This window comes from Protopterus annectens, chromosome 11.part0 (genome assembly GCF_019279795.1).
Source record: "Protopterus annectens isolate FY-2018-M chromosome 11.part0, PAN1.0, whole genome shotgun sequence".
NCBI lineage: Eukaryota > Metazoa > Chordata > Ceratodontiformes > Protopteridae > Protopterus > Protopterus annectens.
This window is the reverse complement of record NC_056745.1, coordinates 1326270487-1326297152: the sequence shown is the minus strand read 5'-3', so window position 1 is coordinate 1326297152 and position 26666 is coordinate 1326270487. Positions and strand designations below refer to the sequence as shown.

Here is a 26666-nt window from a genome sequence, read left to right as displayed (position 1 = left end):
AAGTGCCCCAATGGGGTACAGATTGGTGATCCGTTGTTCGGGACTTTAGTGTCATTTTTCAATGATGCAGGTATGACTTTCTTAAAAATACTCAGTGATAATAATGTTGCCAAAATGAATAGATTAAAAACAGACATTTCTGAAATAGAGAACAATATTAAAAAAATGTGTGGTGAAACTATCCAGCGAGATTTGTTTAGAAAGCTTACTGGTGAAATAGAAAAACATTCTTCCGAAGTTACAAACCGTAAGCATTCTAAGCTGGAAAGGGACATTGGTTGTTATCGGGCAAATTCTGCCTATAACTTTTTTGTTCCAGGGAACAAAGAATTTAAATTAAAAAACACCGGTCCGTTCTATAACAGCAACCGTTCATATAGCAATGCAGTGGGGAATTATAAGAGACCTTCTTATATGGAAGGGTTAACTAACAGTAAGGAATTTTCTTTGCTTGTGAACAATGACAAGGATCAACATGGCAATGTGAAAGTTGTCACTACTGATAAAAATGTACCGAGTAGAGAAATTAGTGTGTTACAAATGGGTGACACTGAGAATGTAACCGAGAACATCTTGACTGACTGTAACAACGTAAATATGACTGATAACTTTAACGCTGGCACTTCCAATTCTAGTGGTTCTGTTTTTTTGGGGAAACGAGCTCAGAACAACAGGAAGGCCATGTTGACCAGGAGTCGGACATTTTTGGGCTCCCATTCCTCAGAGGAAGAGAGTTAAATCACCAAGGCAGTACCATTGAAGAAACTCGCTTTAACATAATTAATCTCACTGATTTTGCTTTTAGTGATGTAGAGTTGCATGTTTTGAAACTAGGACTGAATTTTGTTCCTACAGTTAGAGCTAACTATGGAACAACAGTATTAGATATTAAGAAATTTTCAAGGAAACTCAATTTATCTTATATTTTGAATGACATTCCAATAAAGACTAACAAATGTTTTGTAAAACCTTCAGTTTATAACCCCCCCTTGGCACACACTATAAAAATATTTGAAGAATCTTGTATCAATGATATTGAAAAAGTTCTTTCAAGTAAAGTTAAGTCCAAACATAATTTAAATATTATTGAAAGGAAGGCCTTTAACAAACTAAGAGACTTAAATGGAACTTTACGTTTCATGAAAAGTGACAAGGGGGGTAACATAGTCATTATGACCCAAGAACAATATAAAAATAAAATGAAAGAGTTATTAAACAACAGTGACGAATATGAACTGGTAACATCTTTTTTCATTAAGAAAAAAGAAGCTTTCATTCATTCTTTATTGTATGATGCCCTGATGAACAAGGAGATTAATTTTGAGGTATATGAATTTTGTGTTGTTGAGAACCCCAGAATAGGCGTGTTATTTGGAATACCTAAAACACACAAAAATCCTATGAACCCCCCTTTTAGACCCATAGTGTCTGCTCCTCAATCAGTCACCGAAGGTATTTCTTTGATATTAGATGCTACTCTTGGACCTTTGGTTACCCAGCAGAAATCTTTTATTAAGGATTCCTGGCATTTTTTAGATAGAATAAACCAATTTGCGAATACAGGTGACTTTGATCCTAACAAACATATTATGTTTACTTTGGATGTTGTATCCCTTTATACCTGTATTCCTCATGAAGAGGGAATAGATGCCATACGGGCACTACTGAGTAACAACAATCAGTTTAATACAGGTCAGGTTTCCACCATTTGTAGATTTCTTGAGATCTTACTCTATCATAATTTTTTTCTTTTTGATGATTGTTATTATAGGCAAAAAAGGGGAGTGGCCATGGGGTCTATTGCAGCTCCCTCCTATGCCAATTTAGTTATGACGTGGTGGGAGGAGTATTTTTTAACATCACTGGGAAGTAGGTTTCATACCTTACTATACATTAGATTTGTAGATGATTTGTTCTTTATTATTGAGGGGAACAATGACACAGTAAAAGAAATGGTACAGGAAATAAATAAACAGAACAGTTTTCTTAAGTTCATACTAGGAGATGTAGGTTTACAAATTAAATTTTTGGATGTAGCACTGCGATGGGACCTCTTGGAAAATAGGTTTAACAGTAAAATATTCCGTAAGGAGACTTTTACTAATAGTTACCTCCATTTTGATAGTGCTCATCAGAGTTATACTATCAAAAACATTCCCAAAGGGCAGCTAATTAGGGCATGTCGAATGACATCAAGTGTAACTGATTTACATCAAGAATGTTTATTCATTAAAAAATTGTTTTTGAATAGGGGGTATCCCAACATTTTGTTGGATGACCTGATTAATTTGGTTTTGAGTAGAAGAGAAACACACTATCCACCCATCCTGAACAATGCACCAAACATGTTACCTAAAGCTACTAATTTGAACACAGATACTAATAGGTATGCTTTCGGTCCAGTATGCTCTTTAAATTTGAGTACAGATGGCCCAGTAATTAAGAAAGTTATACAGCACAATTGGAAAATTATAAAAGGCAACAGGGACATTTTAAAAGTATTGGGAGAAAAACCTGCTTTTGTTTTTAGGAATACATTTAATATCAAAAAAGCCTTGGAAACTAATAAAAAGCAGGTGGTTAATACTAAAAATAAAAAAGGTGTTTTTCCTTGTTATAATTGCAATGTATGCAGGTTTCTTTCTGTGGGGCCTTTGATAGCCCTTGACAATTTTGATCAAACCTTTCAGGTACCAGAATACATTGATTGTAACACCAGTGGGGTAGTATACATTGGACTTTGTAGTACCTGTCCTGCATATTACATTGGAATGACGACTAGGTCTTTAAAAACACGTATACGTGAGCATCTTTATGATATTAATACTCACAAAGACACCAATGCTTTATTCAAGCATTCATTAGTTTGTATCAATTTTAAGAAATTTGTATTTTCTGTTTTAGAAGTATGTCACTCAGATCTGAGGGGGGGAGATTTTAGGAATTTTATTGAACAGAGAGAAGCAATGTGGCAGATTCGTTTAAAATCTGACAAAAGTCCTGGCTTAAATGGCATGATTAATATCAAATGTTATTTAAAAAATGGTAAGTTAGATATTAAAAAGGAAAATATATGTTCTTTGTTTTTATAATGTGCAGGTTGCTTTAAAAGGTCTTAGATTTAGTATTAATTGTTTGATTGATTGATTAATAGTACTATTTAAGGTTGTTGTTTCTTTGTACTTGAGTATTCTGAAGAAGTCCCTTGACGAAAGCGGTAATAAACTATTTCTACGCTATTTTTGTGATTCTGTGGATTTTGTGGATTATACCTGTTCGCTGTTTCCTGGCCTTTATTTCTTTGTTTTGTTTCCTTGTGGCATTTCGTTTTGGTTTTTAAATCTCATACATCTCTAAAATTCTCTTTTCTGTAACCAGTTAAACTCAAAACCAATGCTTGCAAGTATTATCTGTCATCAACAGAAAGTACAGTTGTGTACACTTACCATAAATGTAGATGTTCGAGTGTATTCACTGTTGCAGTCATTACATTTGGGTAATCTGCTGGTAGGTTGCCCTCAGTTGGCCTGATTACAAAGTCTTGTGTCCTGCGTCAGTTGTTGTCCCTTCTTCCATGACATCAGGTCATCAGGGATATAAAACATGCAGCCAACACCATTACATCAGTTTTTCTTGCCCCAGATGTCAGGTGCCCCCCAAATGGGGAGCAAAATATAAATATATATATATATATATATATATATATATATATATATATATATATATAATTAAAAACACAAAAATATACCTCCAAGCAAAAGCAAACACACCAAAAAGGCTTTTAAGCATAGCAAAAGAAAGTAGAGGTATAGTAAGAGAAAAACATGGGGCTGGAGGGGGGGTAACCAGGACTGCAACAGTGAATACACTCAGACATATACATTTATGGTAAGTGTACACAACTGTACTATGTTCATGTTTCACTGTTGCAATCATTACATTTGGGTAGATTCCCAAAGCTATGGTTGGGAGGATGGATTTATACAGCATTAGGACCAGCTATAAGGCCCTGCAAAACAGCAGTGGCAAAGCCAGCTCTGGATTTAGAGAAGATTGGTAAGTGATAATGCTTGGTGAAAGTATGAACTGAACTCCAGGTAGCAGCTTCTAGAATATCCCTGGTAGGAACACCTCTGAGAAAGGCTGTAGAAGTAGATGCAGCCCTGGTGGAATGAGATCTGATCCCCTGGGGGATAGGTTTTCCATGGTGCTTATAGCAGAAATGAATGCAATGGCTTTTCCATTTAGAAATGTTTTGTTTTGAAATAGCCTTTCCCTCTGTCCCTGCAGCAAATGCTACTAGCAGTTGTTCAGATTTTCTTCGAGGTTTAGTCCTGTCCAAGTAGAATCTAAGTTGTCTGTGTACATCCAATGAATGCAGAATCTGCTCCCCCTTGTTCTGTGGATTGGGAAAGAAAGTTGGCAAATGAATGGACTGATTAAGAGCCACACTGGATACCACCTTGGGCATGAAGGATGGATTGGTCCTGAATGACACCCTGTCCGCATGAAAGATGATGAAAGGCTGCACTGCCATAAGGGCCTATAAATCAGATATCCTTCTAGCTGAAGTGGTTGCTAAAAGGAAGGCTGTTTTCCAAGAAAGAAATTTTACATCTGCAGTAGCAGCTGGCTCAAAAGGAGGCAGAGTGAGTTTCTCCAATACAAAGTTAAGGTCCCAGGCAGTGGTTGGAGTTCTCTGGGGAGGTCTCAAGTTTTTGGCCCCTGTGAGGTACTGCTTGAGCAGAGGATGAGAGAAGAGGGGAGGTTCAGTGTTGTAATGAGCTGAAATGGCTGAGGCATGGATTTTAATGGAGGAAAAATACAGGCCCTTGTGAAGCATCTCAGTTAAGTATTGCAAAATCTGAGGTAAATTGGACACTGCTGTGCTCATCCCTTGAGATTGATTCCAGGCACAGAATCTTTTCCATTTGTCAGCATAAGATTTTCTAGTACTAGGTCTTCTCGCCTTCAAAATGACATCCATCACAGGTTTGCTGAGGGATGCTAAGGGGGAATTTCAATGATTTGCCAAGCTGTAAGATCCAATGTTGGGAGCTAAGGGTGGGGGTTGACTACCCCTTTAGAGTAAATTAAATCTTCAGCCATTTTGATCATTTGTTTTTTTAGGCATAGGGGCCTGAACATGTGCCCTGGGTGTCAGGTATTTAGACACAGATCGGGATTTAGGCCTTAGTATTGAAGGTGGAGTCGGTTTAATATGCAAGTCTGTAGGCCTGAATACACCCTCAGAAGCAGGTGCCTACACAGCGGCTCTGGACCCATCCAAGGTAGAGCCATCCGTGGGTTCCATAGGTGAAGCATCTCGCGGCATACCAGACTCTGAATGGGTTTCAGTAGAGGCCTGCGAATTAGAAGTAGTGGGTATCAGGGGCTGCAAAAGCACCCCACTGAGTACCGACGAACTGGCAACTGGCTTAGGAGAAGCGTTGTTGGCAGTTTTGGACCTCAGCGGCCTGTCTCTGACTTTTTCTTTGCATTTTTTCGGTATTCTGTTTTTCAGATGGCTAACTGATGTCATTTCTGGTTAATTAAACCAAGAACCAAAATAGTTAGAAGAAAAATGTACCGACGATGGATATTGCGCTGATTAAATAAAGCACAAAACCGACAGCAAGGTAAGTCGTGGTCAGGGCCTAGGCAAGGTATACAGTACAAATGAAAATCCTTATGAGGTATTTGCTTCCCACAAGTAATGCAATTATTAACTTTTACTGACATCGGTAAGGAGCAAGAAAAAGTACTTAGCTTTTAGTTGAAGACTTCGGTTCTGAAACTCGAAAATGAAAATTTCAGGAGTCGGCCGACCGGCACCTGCGAACTGCTTCTGCTTCGGGCACCGCACGGTAAGAAAGACTGATGTAATGGCGTCGGCTGCATGTTTTATGCCCCTGACGACCTGATCTCATGGAAGAAGGGACAGCAACCGACGCAGGACCCAAGACTGTTAATCAGGCCGACTGAGGGCAACCTGCCAGCAGATTATCCAAAGGTAATGACTGCAACAGTGAAACACGAAGAACATCTGTTTCTATTACCACTGAGCAGTTATCTTGCTTTAGTACAACTGCCACATAGCAGCAGTTCTCTGAAAACAGCATCAATTATCTAGTGATATTAACAGAAAAGGGTGGTCAAGGGATTGAATGGCCTTTACTTTTCTAAAAAAATGCTTTGTAATCCTGTATCACTGCTAAACATTGAGAAATGAACATGAAGTCTGGAACTTTTTGTCATTAGCTTATTTCAAACATTCATGTCAGCTGAGAGCAACCCATTTTTACTTGATTCTTAAATTCTTTTTTTTTTTTTGTGACTGATACGAGTTCCTAAAAAAATCTATGAATATTGTTTGGCAGCAAACAGAATTCATTATAATAATTATTTATGTTAAGGTAATCTGCTGAATATTCTGAAGGCACTGTATATGACCAGCTGAACTCTAGCATAAAAAGTATTCAGTGAAATTTCCACCGATATTGCAGACCAACAACCAGTCGAGCATTCATGCTTATCAGATGTTTTGATAACACTTGAAAATCTTTGTTGCATATGTAACGTTATTTTTAAGAACAAAACGTAAGCTTAAGAATAGGGTGTACAATCACATTTATGATATTAAGAAACTAAATGAATTGAATGCCCTAGCGAAGCATGCACAAAGTTACCCAGGGCATTCCTTTGTGTTTAGAGCTCTGGAAGTAGTGGAACCAAACACTAGGGGAGGAGATTATATTAATTTATTAGAACTCAAAGAATTAAAATGGATTTTTAGATTAAAAGGGCATTATTATCCAGGTTTGAATCTTTATGTTTCAATTAAACCATATCTTAATGCACGCAGGTAATTGGTTTGAACTTTAAAATGTTTTTAATATGTTTTTTAATATGTTTTTCTACATATATTTATGAGATATAGTATTTATTTATTTATTTGTTGCATGAATTTATCTCATTTTTGATAAGCTTGACACATTTGATTAGCTTAGGATCAGTACAATTTTTATTCATTATTATATGTAATTTAGTTTGTATTAACACTGTATAGTTGACTATTCATACATCATATGCATAGTCAACATTTCCCATCATCTTATGTTTCATCCCCTCGTTCCACCCCCTCACATCCTCCCCCCCCTTCCTTCTTCCTTTTGCTCCTTTTTTCATTTCTTCCCTTTCCTCCCTTTCCCTCCCCCCCTCCCATTCTTTCTCTCTTCTTCCTTACTTTCTTCTTCATTCCACTTTCTTTTTCATCCCTTCACATGACCCTTCATAGCCATATTTTTGTGTATACACACATCAATTTCAATATTCTACATATAGAATGATTATCAGTATATACATAGGTTAGTTAAATCAGTAGGCCCTACTGAAGAGGTATGAAATAATAAAATAAAATAAAATATCATACACCTATATAGTTTTGATCTATGCTCACTAACATATTTCATTCAGACATTTTATTATTATATTGTTTTGTATTTTAGTACGTTTATATTTGCTTGTCTGAATGCGTTGTATATATTTTCAAACTGAAGGTTCTAGTGTAGATATATGTGTATATTTGCTTTGGCTTTTTTCTTAATGCATATGCATAACATAATAGTTCAAACCTATTGAAATTGCTCTTATTCTACATCCATAGTGAATGTTCAAGTATTAATTTAGTTCATATGGATTTTTAACTTTTTAGTGGAAGTGCTTATAGAAACATGACCTTATAATGCTGCTGTTTTTAATTGTTGCTGCTTCTAATTGTCTTAATTGCTTTATAGAATTATTGAATGTGTTTAATTGTCGTTTAAATAATTAAGTGTTGATGGGTTTTGTATATAAAGTTGTTCAGTTTGTAGAAACTTTTTATGGTCTGAAGAAGCGTACAGGAAGGTACGCGAAAGCGCTTACCACAAATAAATCTTTTTGTTCTTTAAAATTGTATTGAGTCGTGTTGAGTCCGAAGTTTATATTTTACAATAAGTTACTTTCTGTTAACTATGGCCTCTCAGTTGCAGTGGATTTTATTTTTACATATATTTTTAAGAACATCTAAGATTTTTTCTTTTTAAAATTTTTCAACAGGACCCTGAAGGAAAACCTAAAAAAGCCAATATCCGTGACAATGGGGATGGTACCTACACTGTGTCTTATGTGCCAGACATGACAGGGCGCTATACAATCACTATAAAGTATGGTGGAGATGAGATTCCATACTCTCCATACCGCATCCTTGCTCTCCCAACTGGTGATGCTAGCAAGTGCTTAGTAACTGGTAAGTTATTCCTGTCCCGATTCTTTTTATATTACCTTAAGTAGTGGTGTCAAGCCACATGACACTGTAGTGCCTGTTAATTTACCTCAAACCCAAAGCGGACTGCTGTGGTCATATTAACAACAGTACTGTGCAACTGAGAAAAGCTTAAGTCCCTGTGCTTGCAATTCATTCAAGAAATATTATGAACTCTGGTGATGTATCTATAGTAATTAATACAACAGGAAAAGTAAGAAGTACAGCAAGGGGTTGCCTCCTAGGTGTAGCCTTTCTTCCAAAAATATTAATATATAAACTTAAATGAAAAGAATTATAATCTTCTCATCTAAAAGCTAGTCACCCCTATTTAACTCTCTGAGGTGTCTATATATACAATGAGGTGAGTGTAAAGTCTGAAAAGTGATATGCATGGCTACTGTATTTTGATATATATATATATATATATATATATATATATATATATATATATATATATATATTATTGTGTGTTTGAGTTCATGCTATGGTACTGTTCTTGAAAAAGCCCATGTCTAAATATAACAATTTCTAACTTGTCTAAACTCTGCCAGTCCTGGACCAGTTGTAGTTGTCTTGCAGTCCTCGTTATAGAACAGATAATTACCAATATAAAATAATGAATGCTAATAATACTAAAAGGTAAACTAATGCTTAATACTTTAATTGAAAAGTAATAAACATTGGTTAGGAAGTTCCAGACATTTTAGAATTATTTTTCCCTCACCTTCCCTTGCTCCACAATCCCACTGAACCTGCCCTTGTTCATGCCTCCATTTCACCCGACCTTATCCTGATGTAAGATGACACTGAATGAATGCTTCATTTGTAGCAAGTTTTAAGGTCAGTGTTCAAAGCTACATAGAGGAGTGAGAAAGCACTGATGAAGGCCATTCCTTATACAGATTACAAGCTCTTCTGGTTTGTGTTTACACCCCCTAAAGTGCATATTTTAAAAATTAAATATCAGGAACAAGGTGTTTAAATGAATAAGTTATTTGTATAATATTAGAACATGAAACTTGAATCCTATTTTTTTAGCACTCAGCATTCTGGAGTACCATTGGTCCTTGTCTCAGGCTGTTGTGATATAAGTGACCCTTGCAGTAAACTCCCCAGCCAGCCTTTCTCTGATCACTGTACATGTGCCAATAAGCTGGCAGTGATGGAGAGCGTGGAAAGGGTGCTTTCTTATAGTACTGTACCAGCTTTCCTCATCAGTTTGTGAAACAGCCACTAGTAACATTTTCATGAGCAATGAGGGAAAATTCCTATATCTGCTAAAACACAGTGAAAGAATAATTAACTCCAAGTAGTTGAAGTAAAACCTTCTGGTCTTCCACAGGGATAGCTATCTTTTGCTCAATTTGAAGTTCCTTGGAAAGGCTGTACCAAACTTTCACCTTCAGCTGACCAGTAGAAACATAGTGCACGTTAACTTCCTGCCACAAATGTCACACACTGCACCTTTCTAATTAGGAGACAACACAGGATGAGGTTGTCTTTCTGGAACATGTGCTGAAACTCTCTCTAACAAAAGAAAAAAGTAGCTGTAAGAAGGTACTTCTTGGGCTGGCTGGTTAGCCCAGTTTTATTTATTTATTTTTGTGTTTTATAATGAAAGGAGATCACAAGTCCACAACCTTGTCACATCTGTTTTTTAGCTCCTATCATAGTTCTTAACCATAGCTGGTAATGATGCCCCCCAATTGTTTATTGTCAGGGTGCTAGGATAATGGCTCAGGTGACATTTTAGTTTATTTTGTTCCTTATTATCGTTTCCCTGTATGCAGTAGCATCATAGTGAGCATGTTCTCACTCGTGCTTTCTAATGTCTGCCCCACTCCTTTGCCACTAGTATTATCACTACAGACGACATCCCATTCATCCTCCATGTGGAAGAATCCACATGGTCATGTGATCCTCAGCATCCCATTATGAGTGGTGCGCAAGCCATTGCTGCTAAGACTTTCTTAGGCTGGCCAGCCTAGTGACCAATAAAGGACAATTCCTGACCCTAAGTTGCCATCATTGCAGATAGTTTCCTTCCATCTGCACCAGTGGGTCATATGGGTCATTATTAAGATTTAACTTAGGTTCTTGACTAAAAGACCTCTATCAGTGTGTCTGTGTGTGCACGTGTGTATTCAGTGTATGTATGAGTGTCCCTAAAGTACTTCCCTTTAATTTGTAGTGACATACATGGCACTGTTTATATGCAAATAATTTAGGTGGCAACCTCTGACAACAGTTTTTGGATTCCATCCTGCAGCAATCTGACATCAGGAGATGATCAGGAGATATATCCATGACATGGCATGGAGCAATTTACATTACACTGCACTGCATTTCATGAGAGCAGAAGGTGGAAAGCCTTCTGTCTACCCTCCTTTTCTATTTTCTCTCTCTTCATCATCTGTCACACACCATTTTGAATACCATTGTAGATTCATATGAAGCTTAGCTTCTGAACTTCTTATAAATCAGTAGCTGCTGTAAGTCTTACAGATAAAGTTGCAGGTTAATGACAGTGCTTCCCTGTTTCAGTTTGCTGCAGAAATATTCCCCTTGTCTGTCCCATTGGGAATATTCTAACCCACTGATCAACAAATCCATGTAGCTCTCAGCATAAAGCGGGCCCTTACTCTCACCTTTGTGGCAGCCTACCCCTTATACTTAGTTGGAATAGAGAGGGCCCTTACTCTCAGCTTTGTGGCAGCCTACCCCTTATACTTAGTTGGAATAGAGAGGGCCCTTACTCTCAGCTTTGTGGCAGCCTACCCCTTATACTTAGTTGGAATAGAGAGGGCCCTTACTCTCACCTTTGTGGCAGCCTACCCCTTATACTTAGTTGGAATAGAGAGGGCCCTTACTCTCACCTTTGTGGCAGCCTACCCCTTATACTTAGTTGGAATAGAGAGGGCCCTTACTCTCACCTTTGTGGCAGCCTACCCCTTATACTTACCACTGATCAACAAATCCATGTAGCTCTCAGCATAAAGCGGGCCCTTACTCTCACCTTTGTGGCAGCCTACCCCTTATACTTAGTTGGAATAGAGAAAATGTTACTGGTTTGTAGGTGCTAATCTGATGCAGTTTATTTGCCTTTGACATTAAGATGCCATCTGTTTTACTAGTCCTAACATAACAGTATGTCCCAGGTGTATGTCTACCTACTGTCAAAGATGCAGTTGGACCACATCCGATTCTTCCTTCATACAACAGATGGTCACTCTTATTTCATTTTACAGATGGCACTTCAATGTCTTTGCATTAGCTTTGAATCTATACTTTCAGCTTTACTACCAATAATGCCACAGTCGCAGCTGAAATGAGATGCATTTGTCTAAACTTTGTTTGTCTGAAAGATATTGTGTGTCAGTTGGAAGAAATCTTGATTCAGTAAACGAGGTAGCTGAATTACTTCCTCCAGTGAATGCAAACAGGAGGACACTGAACATCATAAAGCAGTTAAATACATCTGCTGTTGCATACTTTCCATGCTTACAGGTTCCACGTATTCTATCCAAGACACCCGTATTTTCTATTTCCTGCCAAAATTGGCCAGGAAGCAGTATCAGACAATGTTCACGTGTCCATCCAAGCATGGACACTGTGGGACCAGGCAGTTTTCCAATAAATCTCACTGGCTACTTTCAGATCATTCTGTTTGTCTGTCTGTCTGTCTGTCTGTCTGTCTGTTTGTTTGTTTGTTTGTTTGTTTGTTTGTTTGTTTGATTACATAAACAGATGCCTCGCAGTGTTACACTTTAAGGCAACATGCTGTTTCCTCTGTCAAAGCCTCCTATGGTGACAGGAAGAGAAAGTGGCAGGAAATATCAACTGCTGCAGCTTTATTTTCATCCTCCAGCCCCCCCCCCCCATGTATGAACATAAAAGTTGCTATTTTATCACATGTAAAGGACTCACAATAAGTTAATTAACCAGACAGTGCACTCAAGTAGCCCCTTTATAGGGATTAGGGACAGTTTTGCCCAGTTGGCTTGCATGACTAACAAAACAAAAGTGGTTTTAAACTAGTTTTAAACTTTACTCAGAATACACATATATGATACTGTCTCTGCAGCATGTAGGGATAAAGCCCTGACAATAATCCAGATGACATGAGTCTGAGTACTATCTCTGACCCTGGGAGATTTGGGCAGGGGAACACAAAGTGATGTCATATATGCCTGGGGGAAAGAAATGGTGGTTTTAGCTGGCCAATAACTATCTTGCATGCTGAGGTGGCAAACATGGCCAGCACTGTGGATATGGGCTTGGCTTTACAAATCCAGTAATGGTAACCCTCTATAGCATGTGTGCATTATCTCACTCATGTTTGGGGATGGCACACTGGATAGCAGCCTCTTACAATCAGCACTCACTCTATGGAGAATCAGTGGACCAGAAAGACATCTCACTTTGCATGAGCGATGAATACATATCACCCTGTGAGGAATGAATGGGCTGAGAATGGCTCTCCCCATGTAAGGAGTGAGTGGATTGAGGATGTCTCTTGCCCTGCAAAGAATGAGTGGGCTTAGAATGTCTGTCTCCCTGTATGGAATGAATAGACCAGTGGATCTTAAAGAGGGCTGATGATTGGTAGGCATCTGTGATCCAAAACAATAATAAAAAAAAATAATGCACAGATATGCTGTCAAACTTGTTATGCATTTTGACACCAGGTACATGACACAGTATTTTTTGTTGTAGGTGTTTTGCATTGGTAATTGTAAATGGTCTACTGTACTTGGATACTCTTGTAAATTTAATCCCACTGCGCCACTGTCGTCTTAGCCTAACACTTCTCAGGATGTAATGCCACATACATGTATTCATACCTACCATGTAACACCTAATCAAGTCTTAATACATTTTTTCTCTACTACAGTATTTTTCTAATTTTCTCTCTCTCCACCCTTTATCTCAGTCTACTTATTGTCTGCTTCTTTGTGTTATTTCTCTATCTTCCCTGCCTATATACTATAATCTACTGATCATGTACTGTAACTGGACTATAACGCAGCATCATATACTGAGTAAAACATACTACTTTTTGTACCCCTACATACAGCTTTCACTAAGCTCTACTCGGTTTCACATCTTCTCATATTCTAGGATACTAGAATATAAAGCTTTCACTTCAAAAGTAATGGCTCTATATCATACTGTTTTTTTTTTCTTCTGTCTTTGCTAAGATTTCACAAGTACCCAAACATTTGCAAACTTTATGTTACCATATAGAATCATACTTGGACCTTTATGAACAAAATTATTGTACTTGTGTGCAAGCAATGGAAAAGTTCATAATTGGAGTTTCTATCCAAAACGTATTCCTTTGTTATGGACATTTTATTGTACTTGTAAGTATACTGCTGAAAATTTAATATTTTAGCTTTTCTCCTGAGACCTTCACTGACAAAGGCCTTCTGCCCACTGCCCAGTCTAACCTTTCTGGTACACAAAAATGCTAATAATCAATTAATTAAATCAATAAATAAAGACGAGAGGGATCACAGAGTTTTGTTTTTTAACAAAGAGTTTTGTTTTTTGACAGTACTACTCTATGTGAAACTTATTGTGTTTCATTTTTCTGAACCATTTTAGTCTGGTATTCTAATATATTGTTTTCTTTTCTTTTCTTCTAGTATCCATTGGAGGTCATGGATTAGGTAAGTCTTAATAAGTTCACAGCATTCTTACATAAATCAGTCTGAGAATCCTCCACCTCATTAGTCAGTTGCAAAAAAAATGTTAGATGAGTCAGTGCTTTTTATTGTTCAATTTTTTTAAAGCCTCAAAAATGCTTTGCAAAAAGGAGTATCCATTTCAAAATACAAATGTAAAACTTCTTTCACAAACAATGCAGCTCAGTCATCCAGCTTTTTTGCTGTTTCCACTTTCTTCCCAGCACAAGTACACAGAGTGATTGTTCTTTAAAATCAAACCAAGTTCACTCTTCAATAACCTAAAGTGATGGTTTTCAATTCAGTGCAGGGGATGAGGTCTGGAGATTAAAGAATCTTATTTGAGAATAACAAGGCAGTTTAGGAGAGTCATACCTAAGCATCTGGCAAAGCACCTCAGATGGGTAGAGTTGTGGATTTAAACAATCCCACTTGTGACTATTCTGTTGCTTTTAGTCACTGATACACAAATGTTAATCTTGGGAGGCTGGGGTTGTTTGTATATACACAGGGAGATGTAGAAATTACTGGAATTTCACATTAATGTATAGGAGAAATTTCCATTGACTGTTTGTAAACATTATAATTTCAAGGTCTGTCATGTTATATTTTCTAAACTGCTAAATGTTTATCCTTAGGGAAGGGAGAACTTTGCCACAGGAAGGTAATATACTAAAGAGGGCTGTGCAGGGGGTTATGCAGGGGTCCTGATTGCAAGGCTGGGGGGCTGCAAACAAAATGTTTTGAACAATCTGGGAAAAGGTCTGGCTCTCCACAGCATTCTTGTTAAATTATTGGACGCAACCTGAAGAAACTAGCATGTTAAAACAGAGTAGTGTCCCATCTGTTCTTCAGTTTCACTGTTGCTCTGTCTGATTAACTTTAGTCAGGGTAGGCATAACATTGGCAGTAGTGGTAACAAATGAACATATGGAAAATCTTAAATTCAAGGTCAGAGCCCATTTCTATAATATTTTAGTTAAACCAATCAGCAGTCACTGAACTTTAGAAAGTAGAATTATAGGGATTCATGGTGAACCAAAAGGTTTTGGATGAATAATCCATGTTTTAAGACACCCATTTTTTCTCTTTAACAACCCTTTAGGTACAGGTTTGGGCCCAACCATCCAGATTGGAGAGGAGACAGTAATCACAGTGGATGCTAAAGCTGCAGGGAAAGGGAAAGTGACCTGCAAGGTGTCCACTCCGGATGGAGCTGAGCTAGACGTAGATGTTGTGGAGAATCATGATGGCACCTTTGACATTTATTACACGGCTCCAGAGCCTGGAAAGTATGTCATAACCATCCGTTTTGGAGGTGAACATATTCCCAACAGCCCATTCCATGTGGTGGTAAGTACACATCTGCACAATGATTAGGGGCAGGCAAGTGTGGAACTGGGGGTAAGATGACATATTCGCATTTTTTACAGATTCTTAAAAAAGTTCTGCAACTTCATGGTCAAAACTGTAAAACTGTGTTGTTTGGGAGCAAGTAGAAAAGAGAACACCCAGAACAGTGCTAAATTTGATGGAATATATGTATTTTTAATCATGTTTTAGACATAGGCCAACTAGGTGGCTGCCTAAGGCGCCGCTCTAGCAGGGGCACTTTTTCAGTGTTTATTTGGTGTAGGTAGACCAGGATGGGGGCACCGGGTGGTGTGGTGGGGGGGTGCTGTGGAGCCCTTTTGCCTAGGGCACCAGTTGACCTAAGGCTGCTCCTGTTTTTAATTATCTGATCTAAAGCAGTACAGCTCACAGAGCAGAAATTACAGAACTAGATATTCACCATTTAGTCAAACTACTGCGGTCTAATCTAGAAGCACTAGGACATTCTAGAAATAAATCTATATGGAGGAAGTAGTACCAACAAAGGTACCGTACAACACAGTGGGTTGGTATTTTACTTACAGAACTATCATGACATCAGTACCATCCGAGTCATTTCCATTAAATACTTCACTGTTTTCATGCTACAGATGAGCCAGGTGCATAGTCATGTATATATAGTAGTGTTTTGCATCTTCAGGTGCTTACTTAAGATATGATATCCCTTTTTATTCATTCATTAATTTTTCATTTTTCATTTTTCATTCAGTTACTGATAAATTACTTATCCTGTTCAGGTTTGCAGTGGAACCAGAGCCTATGTATGCATTCAGTAGGCTTGAGTCTGAAAAACAGCTTTCTTGGTCCAGTCTGCTTACCTTAAACAATAAAAACATATATATATATATATATATATATATATATATATATATATATAATATAGAAATGTGCATGACTGAGAAGTATTTGTACACAGACCATCCTGACATGAAGGCATAGCAAAATATGTGGTATAATATATGATTTTAGCTTAGTGCAATTTTTTAAATGAAAATCTTTGCAGTTTGAAAGAACTGGGTGTTAGTCCTTGGAAAAAAATTAGTATCCTTTGAAAGAAAATCTATGTTTGAGCCATAAAAGGTTAGAGAGTATTCATTTGTTACAGTAAGTCAGATAGATGACAGATAGATGACTGCAAACCATAAAGATGTTTTTTTACCAATTTCACAACTCAGACCTTTTATTCAGGGCCTTATGGCTATGTATTGCTGAAATAAAACAATAATTGTGAGTACTGTATGCACAACATTGTTCATGTATGCATGTTTTGTTTTTCCCTAAAGTTGTAACTTGCCTCCCTAAAACTAGGCCTGTGATACCATACCAATCATCGAAGAACCATCAGATAGAACACAGCTGCATCAAGCCTACACACCCTACCAGTCCAGCTATCCAGCATCACCTTGGGTATAACATCATTCCAGCCTAAGATACCATTACCTACCTACTCGGAACTGTCACTCCTTTCCCATCTTTTCTATTTTCATTATTTTTCTAGTACATTTTTCTTACTTCCTCCACCTCTCCAGCAAAAGCAATGTGCAAAACAGTTGTACATTTCTTCACATGAACAAAGATATTTATTTCAGCATACTGTTCTACGATTATACTTCATGCAGTTATCAGATATTATCAAGGGTAGCAAATAAAATGATGTGGCATGGCTGAGAACAGGTATGCTTTGCAAATACTAAACTAGAAAAGGTTGCAAAGACCTTAAACAAAATGATTATTCAGTGGGTTTATGTGCCCACTCCTATTATAGTTCCGTTGTTCTGTTTTCATATGTAGAGGATATGAATTGAGCATGTGCACACCACTGTATGGAGACACGTTCACATTCAGTAAACCTCACAAGTGACACACAGTGCTTGGCTTAGTAATGAGGTGCAGTGGGACATGTGCTGTTTGTCTTGTCTCTGCTGCACTCTTTGCAGACAGAAGAACAAATGTTACATTAATCCTTTATGGTGATCTTGGACTGAAGAATGATAGTTGTAATGCTATTAGTACATTTAATATTTACATTTACCTTAAAAGCATGGGATTGCACAGAAAACATTTTAAAAAAAGTGATTGCAACTTGTAAGTGATTGCAACTTGTGCACTGCAGTAAACTGCTGTACCAGATGAGTGATACTTGTCTTAAACATGTCAGATATCACTACATGACTTTTACAGCTTAACTGCTATCTGCCAAAATTTTCAAAGGGACAAGTATTTCTGAAATTAGCACTTCCCCTCTAGCATTTAATAGGTTCTGCAAGCTGCATTGTTGTTTGTCTTTCGGCTTTTCCTGGTTAGGGGTCGCCACAGCAGAACTCCAGTCTGCTAATGATTGGCAGTTGGTTTTTATGGTGTCGAGTTGCCAGCCCGACGCCCAACCTTCAATGAAGGCATGCCCATTCAATGCATGTCTTTCGAACGCCCACTCGACCGCGGGGAGGACATGCAGACTCCACACAGAAGGCACTCCCAACCCAAGCCGAGAATCGAATGGGAGAACCTCTTGCTGTGAGGCAACAACGCTACCGCTGCACCACCATGGAATTTGCAAGCTGCATTGTTAATGCCTTCAAAAGTAACAACTGTTTTAAAGGATCTTCATTTTTTACTCTTAACTATCAGCAAAACCAGAGCCACTGTTGTTGCCACTATTCATGCTACTGCTTGCCTTATTAGTTTGAGTGTGGTATTCCCTACTGGTGGCTTTTTGTCACTAATGTACCTCCCCCTTTTCACATCATTGACTCCTTGGATTTCCAGAAAACCTTCACAGAACAGGCCACAAACAACCTCTGTTACATATGGAGAGGGTTACTTCCTAACATCTGAACTGTCCTGATTACACTGTCATTGTCAGTATTTTATAACTCTTACTTTTCAGCATGCTCTACTGTTTCATATTCTTGCAGCTATCCTTAATTGAGCTATCCTGTGTTGTTGCTTAATTTCTGTTAAAGTCATTTGTATAAGTGTAACTACAATGAATCACTGCACTGTGTCCTGTTCATAGCTCAGCTGTGTAATAACACTCTTCTGACTTACCTCCTCAGCTTTGTTCATTGAATCCATTACATATTTCTTCTTTTCTTTCTACAGGCTACAGAGGAGCCTGTTGCCCCAGTGGACGTAGGAGAGCCCATGCTGAGACCCTTCAACCTGGTTATTCCTTTCACTGTGCAGAAAGGCGAGATCACTGGTAAGTATTTGCACTTTATCAACTCAGACAGAAACTTAGACATTTGCTGACTTGTATGCCAGTTTCATAATGACTTCATTTTAATGGACTAAATTAGTACAGTCCTCACACTGTGCCCAGAGGTCAGTGTCCAAACGATTAGAGGGTAGCACTTTTTATTTCAGTATGGCCTCCTTGTGAAACTACACTACTTAACACAAGCAAAATCCTGCTGCAGGCAAAGACTGTAAATGTAAAAACACACCAGGTTGTACCTTTGTTTGATGACTTTATATGTGATGTGGTACAAGCAGATGTTGATGGTTTGAATCTCCTTGCCATACCTAGTAACCAAGTGTCTGCACACAAACCTATGTGCTGCAGCTTCAGTTTCTCTAATACTACTGTACTTGCTGGCTCTAGGTACCAATGTGGTTTGATTCTGTATATAGTTCCATTACTTATAGTTCTATGATTAAATGAAAGGGGCCAAAAAATATGGTTATGGACCCAACAAGGCCATTCAACAGCATAACTGACTCTCATACAGCTGCCCCTCCCACGCATCCCTCATGTTTCTTTATGTACAGATTTTAAATGTATTGGTAGTTTTAAAATCCAGTAGCCAGTCCAGAAATTTATTCTGTTGATCTAACACCCTTTTAACAAAACTTTCTAGCATCTACCATATTTTCTGCCCTCATCTGCCAGCCAAAGCTCCTCCTATACTCCTTCATCCTGGTGTCCATGGTATTCCAACAGTTATCTTACTTCACTCACTTATAGGCTAAGTAATACTTCCTTATCACAGCTGTACTCCAAACGTATATCTAAATTAGGTTAATTTTCTTAATTCCTTGCCAAAATGATTCTGGACTAAAGATCAGACACTACATACAAGCCTCCTGCTTTAAATATGTTGCAGGATGGCCACTCAGGGGAGAGGGGTCAGTAACAGAACCATGCAATAGCATTAACATGGCTCTCAGATGGTCAGCAATAACTAGTGCTGATTGATGCCCATGTAGTTTTAGTTCTGTTTTTTTACTGCTAACTCTGCCTATCACTCTACAGGACCAGCTTTGCCCCTTAGATTTTCTACTTCACTCATTTTTGTAGACAATGATATTGTTAACAAATGGAATCAGTGTTCCCAAACTTACCTTGCCAGTGGGTTCTGCATTCTGCAGTCCACAGCACTGTAGTGCACCTAGCTAATCTATCTGCCCTTTGAAGCACCTGCCAACACAGGATGGAATGACGCCTATTAAGCATAAATCCGAGTTCTTTGACATTGCTGAAAATTTTAAATGGTTACAGCATCTGTGACATCAGCCACCCTGCAAAGCTACTTCAAGTTGTAGGATTATATTGATCTGACTCTACCCTCATCCACCTCCACTTAATACTTCAAGTTCCAGTTCGATATTTGTAGACTGCTTTCCTTGACATTGGTTCCCATGCAGCTTTTTTTGCTAAGCTTATTGGCTTACCATTCCCACAGTCTGCTGATTCTTACCAACTGGAATTCACTTAACCCTCTTACTCCATGAAGAACATAATGACATGCCCTAACTCCTATCACACTGTTAACCTTATGCTTGTTTTAACATTGCTTTCTCTTCCCCTCCTATCATCCTACTTTAGATTCTAAAAAAAATATTTTGCCACTGACATTCCTTCTTCAGGAATCTCCTTTTGCAGTGTCTATTCTGTTCATATGACCATAACCCTATGCACTCCAAAATCTCTTATTTTTGTACTGTGTACCTTTCATGGCCATGGCACTGTCAGGGGCCTACTGCCCAGCTGTACCACAATGCATACATTGTGACTCTCCAGACAAATATCGCAAGTATATCCTAGATGGCATCCATTGCTGTGTAGATGTTTGCATCATGCTTTTCTGACTGTGAAATCATGTACACGCACACACATGCAAACACACACACACACACATACACATACACACACACTCTGTATGTAAATATACAGTCTGAATTTTGTTTTCTGCAGCCAGTCTGTAATGTGTAGAACTGTGTATTTTGTGCATGCTAATTTTTTTGCATTTGTTTTTTCCCCATCTGTCATCCTGACAGCCATCCCAGTGCCCCACATCAGTGCTGGGTTTTCTGGCTACTCCAGTTTTCCCCCAGACTAATAACCATTTACAGGCACAGCCAGCAAGAAACTTAAGGGTATCCTGATGGGTCATCCAACCATCTACTGCTGGGGGGGCAGTCTTACTGCTTATGGCCTACCTCATTCCTCTCTGGTGTGTGTACTTGACAGTTGTCAAGGGAGCATGCAATGGGCAGACCACTCTGCACCACTCCACAAGCATGGAATTACTGTCAGAAGGCTACCCCCCCTTAGCCAAAGTACATTACAAGTGGCTTCCTGGCCTTCATAAGGAAGCTTCTACTGCTTTGCGTGCCCCATGCACAAATCTCCCTCCCCCAAGGATGGGTGTGCCCATCCTCCCTGCTGCTCTGTCAGTTACCTGAGCCACTAATCAAACCTGGTTTGACTGGGCTGTGGTCAGGGCTTCATCCCTCTCACCACTGCAGCAGCCTTATATATGCTATGTTTTAAAACGTACAGATCATGAAACTGTGTTGTTCACAGTGCCTGGTATTTCTGTCCAGGTATCCTGCATAAAGGGGACACTAAATAAGTATGACTTCTCAGTATCCAGAGTAAATTATAAGTACATAATAATGATTTGATTATAATGGTCCTGTTAATGTACTGATCTTTCTGCACTCTGAACATGTAAAGTATTGATTGCCTTATTAAATCATCATGTCTGAGCTTGGTACTTTAGAGTGTTATGTGATCACACCTATAACAGATGACATGATTATTATCAGATTTGCACAGTAAGCTATTAAGGTCATGATATCAAACACTGAAAGCACATTCTTTAACCCTCATTTAGCTTCTTTCTGATTACTTTTCCAGTTACAGTGTGACAAAATGCTGCACTTCATTTGAAGACAGATAAAAAGAGTGATACAATTAATCGACTCTTAGAAGAAAAATAATGCTAGCTATTTTTTGCTGTGAAAAAAACACATGCATTGCTCAGTATAAAGATTTAAGCGAGAGATATGTCATTCTAATTTATGGACTGGAAAGTAGTCCAGGATGTGTTTAATAAGGCAAGGCTTCTTAGCTTTGTGTCATTGGAGTACTGATACAGAACTAGACTTCTGATTTGTGTATTTGTCATAACTTTTTGTTCCATAGGGCAAGTCCGAATGCCTTCTGGCAAGAAAGCACGCCCCAATATCACAGATAACAAAGACGGAACTGTTACTGTGAAGTATGCACCTACAGAGAAAGGGCTTCATGAGATGGACATTAAGTATGATGGAAACCATATTCCAGGTGAGAACAGTCATTTTTTTCTTCCATCTCTGCAGGGTGAAGATGCTATTGAGATATTTAAATGTGTGGGACACTACCTTGTTAGATATAAAATTAAAGGTCAGATGAAAAAGTATGGATCATGAGTCATCCAAAATTTAACAATATTGCAGGCTAATGTTTAATGTCTAATAGAATTATTGGTTTCTATGACCAGAATACATTCCAAATAGAATAGAGCAGTGATTCTTCTTCTTCTTCTTCTTCTTTTGGCTTCTTCCCGGTTAGGGGTCACCACAGCGGATCACCTGTCTGCTCATGATTGGCAGTAGAGTTTTACAGTGTTGAGTTGCCAGCCCGGTGCCCAACCTTCCACAGAAGGCACACACACGCATGCACTCATGTCTAGAGACAATTTAGAGTGTCCAATCCACCTGCAGCATGTCTTTGGGATGTGGGAAGAAACCAGAGCACCCGGGGAAAACCAACACAACCGCAGGGAGGAAATGCAGACTCCGCACAGAAGGCACCCCAGCCAAGGATCGAACCGGAGAGCCTCTTGCTGTGAAGTGACAACACTAACTGCTGCACCACCGTGGCCACCCCAGAATGTAGCAGTGATAAAAACTAAAAAAAAAAAAAAAAAAAAAAAAAAAAAGTGATCTCTGCTTGCCTTGCAGAAACCTGTGTTTGCAGTAATACATGCGCTCACACACACACACACACACACACACACACACACACACACACACACACACACACACACACACACACACACACATGCACACAAAATATAGCATCCTATAGAGATTATGCTTCTTTGGCATCAAGTCCCACTCCTCCCCCACACACATTCACATAAAAGGATAGAGTGTTAAATTTATGTCTGTCTCAAAATGCCAGTAAGGAGCACAGCTGAACAACTTTCTGGTGTTTCTTGATTTAAAATGTTGATCGAACTTAAAGATTCCCAGTAAATATTACTTTTTAGGCTCTTAGAAAAATCATTTGACACGGTGCCTCATCAGAGCATTATTGATCAACTTTTAGCCTTAGTCATTGATCCATTCATTACACATTGGGGCACTTCCTGGCTAACAGACCGATAATTCAGAATTAAAGTTGGTGCCATCTCTTCAGAGTGTTCTGCAGTAGTTTGATGTATATCTCAAGGTGCAGCCCTGGACCATTTTTTACATTTTAATGACTAATATACCTTCATCTGCTCAGCTATGCTGTTTAAAAGTTATGGATGACTCCCAAATAGCATATCTCGTTATTATTTTAAATGACTAATGGGTTCTCCAAGTTCTGTTTAGATTACTTGTAGCATGAATTAACACATATCACCAGAAATGTAATGTACAAAAAAGTGCTGCTGTGCACATTGTGCTAAAAATGTTTACTTGTGCTTAGATGTTAAACTTAACCAAATTACAGGCTATATTACAAGGGTCCGTTCTGATCTTTCTTTTGATACTCATGTGCATGTGCATGTGAAATATAATAAAGCATATTACACCTGTTTAATACAAAAAAGAACTCTCTATATATATATATATACATATATATACATATATATATATACATACATATATATACATATATATATATATATATATATACAGAATTGTTGAACATGCTCCATCTTAGCAAAACCAAATCTACTCGAGCTACACGCTCTAGGGATATAAACCTCAACACAACAATGAATAGAACATGCTGGAGGGATAGATTCCCTTCGTAGAGACTTCCCTTACTATGGGACAGGGTCCCGATCTACATAAGACAGAGCCCCTCACTATCACTCTTCAAGAGGAACCTTGACGAGTGGATGGGTAACAGAAAGTTCACACCGGGGATCACACCAACAGCACTGCTAGATAGGGGCCAAGGGTACTAGCTGCTAGTACAAGGGTCTAGGGAACTACTAAAGGGGCGGTGAATACCACACAACGTGGCTGGGCTAATATATGCCTTCGGGCAGATAGCCTAGTACCAACCTATGAACCTATGAACCTAAGAATTTGTTCAAGATCAAACGAAGGTCTGGTAAAGTTTTTCATTTGATTGATAAAACCTATTATAAGAGTGCCTGCTTTTGCCTACACTCTGTAATCAAATTAAGAAAAGATAAGCAAATGTAGAGTTTTTTTTCACCAAATTGTTCATTGAGTTCTGGTACCTTAAATATGCACAATGTTTAAGAAGCCTAGATTTGTTTTTTTGCCAGTTATTTGTTAATGAGTTGTGATCTTTTTAATGCCTATAAGGCCACAGCCAGTGTAGTCATAAGTACTAATTTTAATCAGCCTGCTTATCACTATCATCTGAACACCAGGATTTGTTTTATTAAATGTGATTGTTCATAGGTAGAAACAAGGGCACAATACATCATAAATGCTAGATTATGGAATAAATGATCCCTCTATATCAGATCAGCTGAATTACCAGATATCTTTAAAAGCCACTTAAATAACTGTTATAGGAATATGAAATCACTACTCATTACAAGTTTGTTAAAAATAATGGACAATTTTTGATATGTGAACCCGTTCATGACCTATAACCTATGACCTCCCCAAATGATCATATGATTAACTGGATAAATCTTGGTGCAAAAGTCACAGATATTAAAGCTGTAAGGTTCAGAGATTCCTTGTTACCATTCTATAAGCAGATTTTTAGTGGTCATGGAAAATGTTACAAGATTTAATATATGATTTGAAATTTGTGTATGTTATCAGTATAGTTCATAAATCATACTTCTGCCTAATTTTTGTAGTGAATCCTTTCTTTAACTACTATTCTGATAGTTGACCAGACAGCTGCAGTCCCCCTGTTTCCCCTCCATTTGACAGTACACCTTACTGCTTCCCAAATCAAGGATCCCCCAACTCACTGCAGGGATGACTGAGAATGGGATGCTTCCCAAAGTGGAGAAATATATAGTTCAGAGTGGTGTCTTCCATGGTGAGCCTTTTTTTTTTTTACCCTGTTTTCTGTGGCCTCGTGGCAATCTGGAGAAGATAGATATCCATGGTACTGGCCACTGACTCGTGTATGCATTACACATGCATCGACCTAAGCTACAACAGTTGAATGTGCTGCTTGGTGGGTGTTTGTACTCAGCTCTTCATGCTACCTTGCTGCAGTAGTCAGCCTCAGGTGGATGTTGCACACACTGGATGGGATTGCGTCCCCAAGGAAAGTGAGTTGGTACTGGTCATTTAGGCCCATCCTTTCTTGACCTGTCCTCCCAGTGCCTGTGCCACTATTCACACTCAGGTTGTCTAGGTCATAGTCTGGGCTTTGTCATTCTTATTTCATGGAGACAGCTCCCACTTTAAGTTTGTCATAAACTAGATCACTAGGTGTGACCTCATTCAGGTGAGACTACAAAATTGTGTGGAAACAGAAACTGTGGTCTTGGGGTCCTTCCCAAGATTCTATTTCTTTGAAACTTTTAGTATTACTCAGTGTTCCTTCCACTTATGACCCCCTTATGTACATTCAGCCAGTTTGAGATCACTATCTGCTGTTTACTGTGCCAAAGCTACTGCTAAGCTATGGATACTTACTTAACCGAGTGAGTGTTCTCTGAGTACATGTGAACATGCTCTGATTAAAAAAAATGTGCATGACTTGACCAGCAGAGTATACTAAAATAATTAACATAAATATAGGAAGATTGCATTTGTGAATGAGTGCATATACCATGTATGCCTAGCTACTCTCATTCATAAATACAAGATAATTACATTTGTGAATGAGTGTAGCTATGCATATACCATGTATGCCACAATATATATTTATTATAAAATAATTTGTTTATTTAAGAAATAGTGTCCTATAATTAAGTTTTAGGAAAGCTCTGTCATACTTACATGGTTATACCATTTTAACTTACAGAATTTGTCAAAGTAATTTTTTTTTCAGAATGTGTGTGTGTGTGTGTGTGTGTGTGTGTGTGTGTGTGTGTGTGTGTGTGTGTGTGTGTGTGTGTGTGTGTGTGTGTGTGTGTGTGTGTGTGTGTGTGTGTGTGTGTGTGTGTGTGTGTGTGTGTTCTTAACCTGTTAGTTCATTTCTTTTCTGTACTGGAAAAGTATGTTATCCAGAAAACTGCAGTGGGGTGGGGGTAACTATACTTTGGGTTTATAGTGGCCTACATTTGGGAAATTGGCATACAATTCCAACAAATCTGGTTACACCACTGCATTTTTTGGTAAATTGATAAGTAAAAAGTTATGATTGAGATGGAAGCCATCAAATGCTGGGAACTACAAAGTGACAGTACTGTTTGCGTTTCTTAAACATTTATGCAAATCACATATTTTGGTACTTTAGGTTATATATAGGTTGCGCTATTGTAATATTTCTTATCTATATTGTCTGTTGCCTCATACTGTTTCATCTCACTTCCCTAATATGTTGCTGCACAGTGTAAGTCAACAATTGACAGTAACAAGTACTTGTTACATTTTCTAACAAGAGACAGTGTTCCACAAATCCAGTACTCCTTGTGAAGAGAGCTCTTGACTTCCAGCACACGTGCTTCATATCACCCCCTTACTAAATTTCCTCTCCTATTAATACATTAAAGATGTAGTGAGGCAAAAAAAAAAAAGATGTAGTGATGTATTTATGCCATAACGCTGTCACCCCTCTCTTTCCGCACTCGGACATCAGATTCATGTGATACTGTCCTCACATTGTGAATGCA

General features: G+C 38.3%; 1 protein-coding gene across 7 annotated transcripts in view; it reads left to right on the top strand.

The window, feature by feature from the left end:
• Positions 1 to 26666, top strand: part of FLNC (filamin C) — a 287042-nt gene that overhangs the window by 212800 nt on the left and 47576 nt on the right. For 5 of the 7 annotated variants that reach the window (XM_044088643.1, XM_044088642.1, XM_044088641.1 and 2 more), the window contains 6 exons: positions 8101 to 8290; positions 13960 to 13983; positions 15104 to 15351; positions 16699 to 16797; positions 18493 to 18592; positions 21824 to 21964. In XM_044088643.1, coding sequence (XP_043944578.1) covers positions 8101 to 8290; positions 13960 to 13983; positions 15104 to 15351; positions 16699 to 16797; positions 18493 to 18592; positions 21824 to 21964 — 802 coding nt within the window. The remainder of the gene's footprint in view (positions 1 to 8100; positions 8291 to 13959; positions 13984 to 15103; positions 15352 to 16698; positions 16798 to 18492; positions 18593 to 21823; positions 21965 to 26666) is intronic. The other 2 variants (XM_044088639.1, XM_044088644.1) reach the window with 1 other exon arrangement.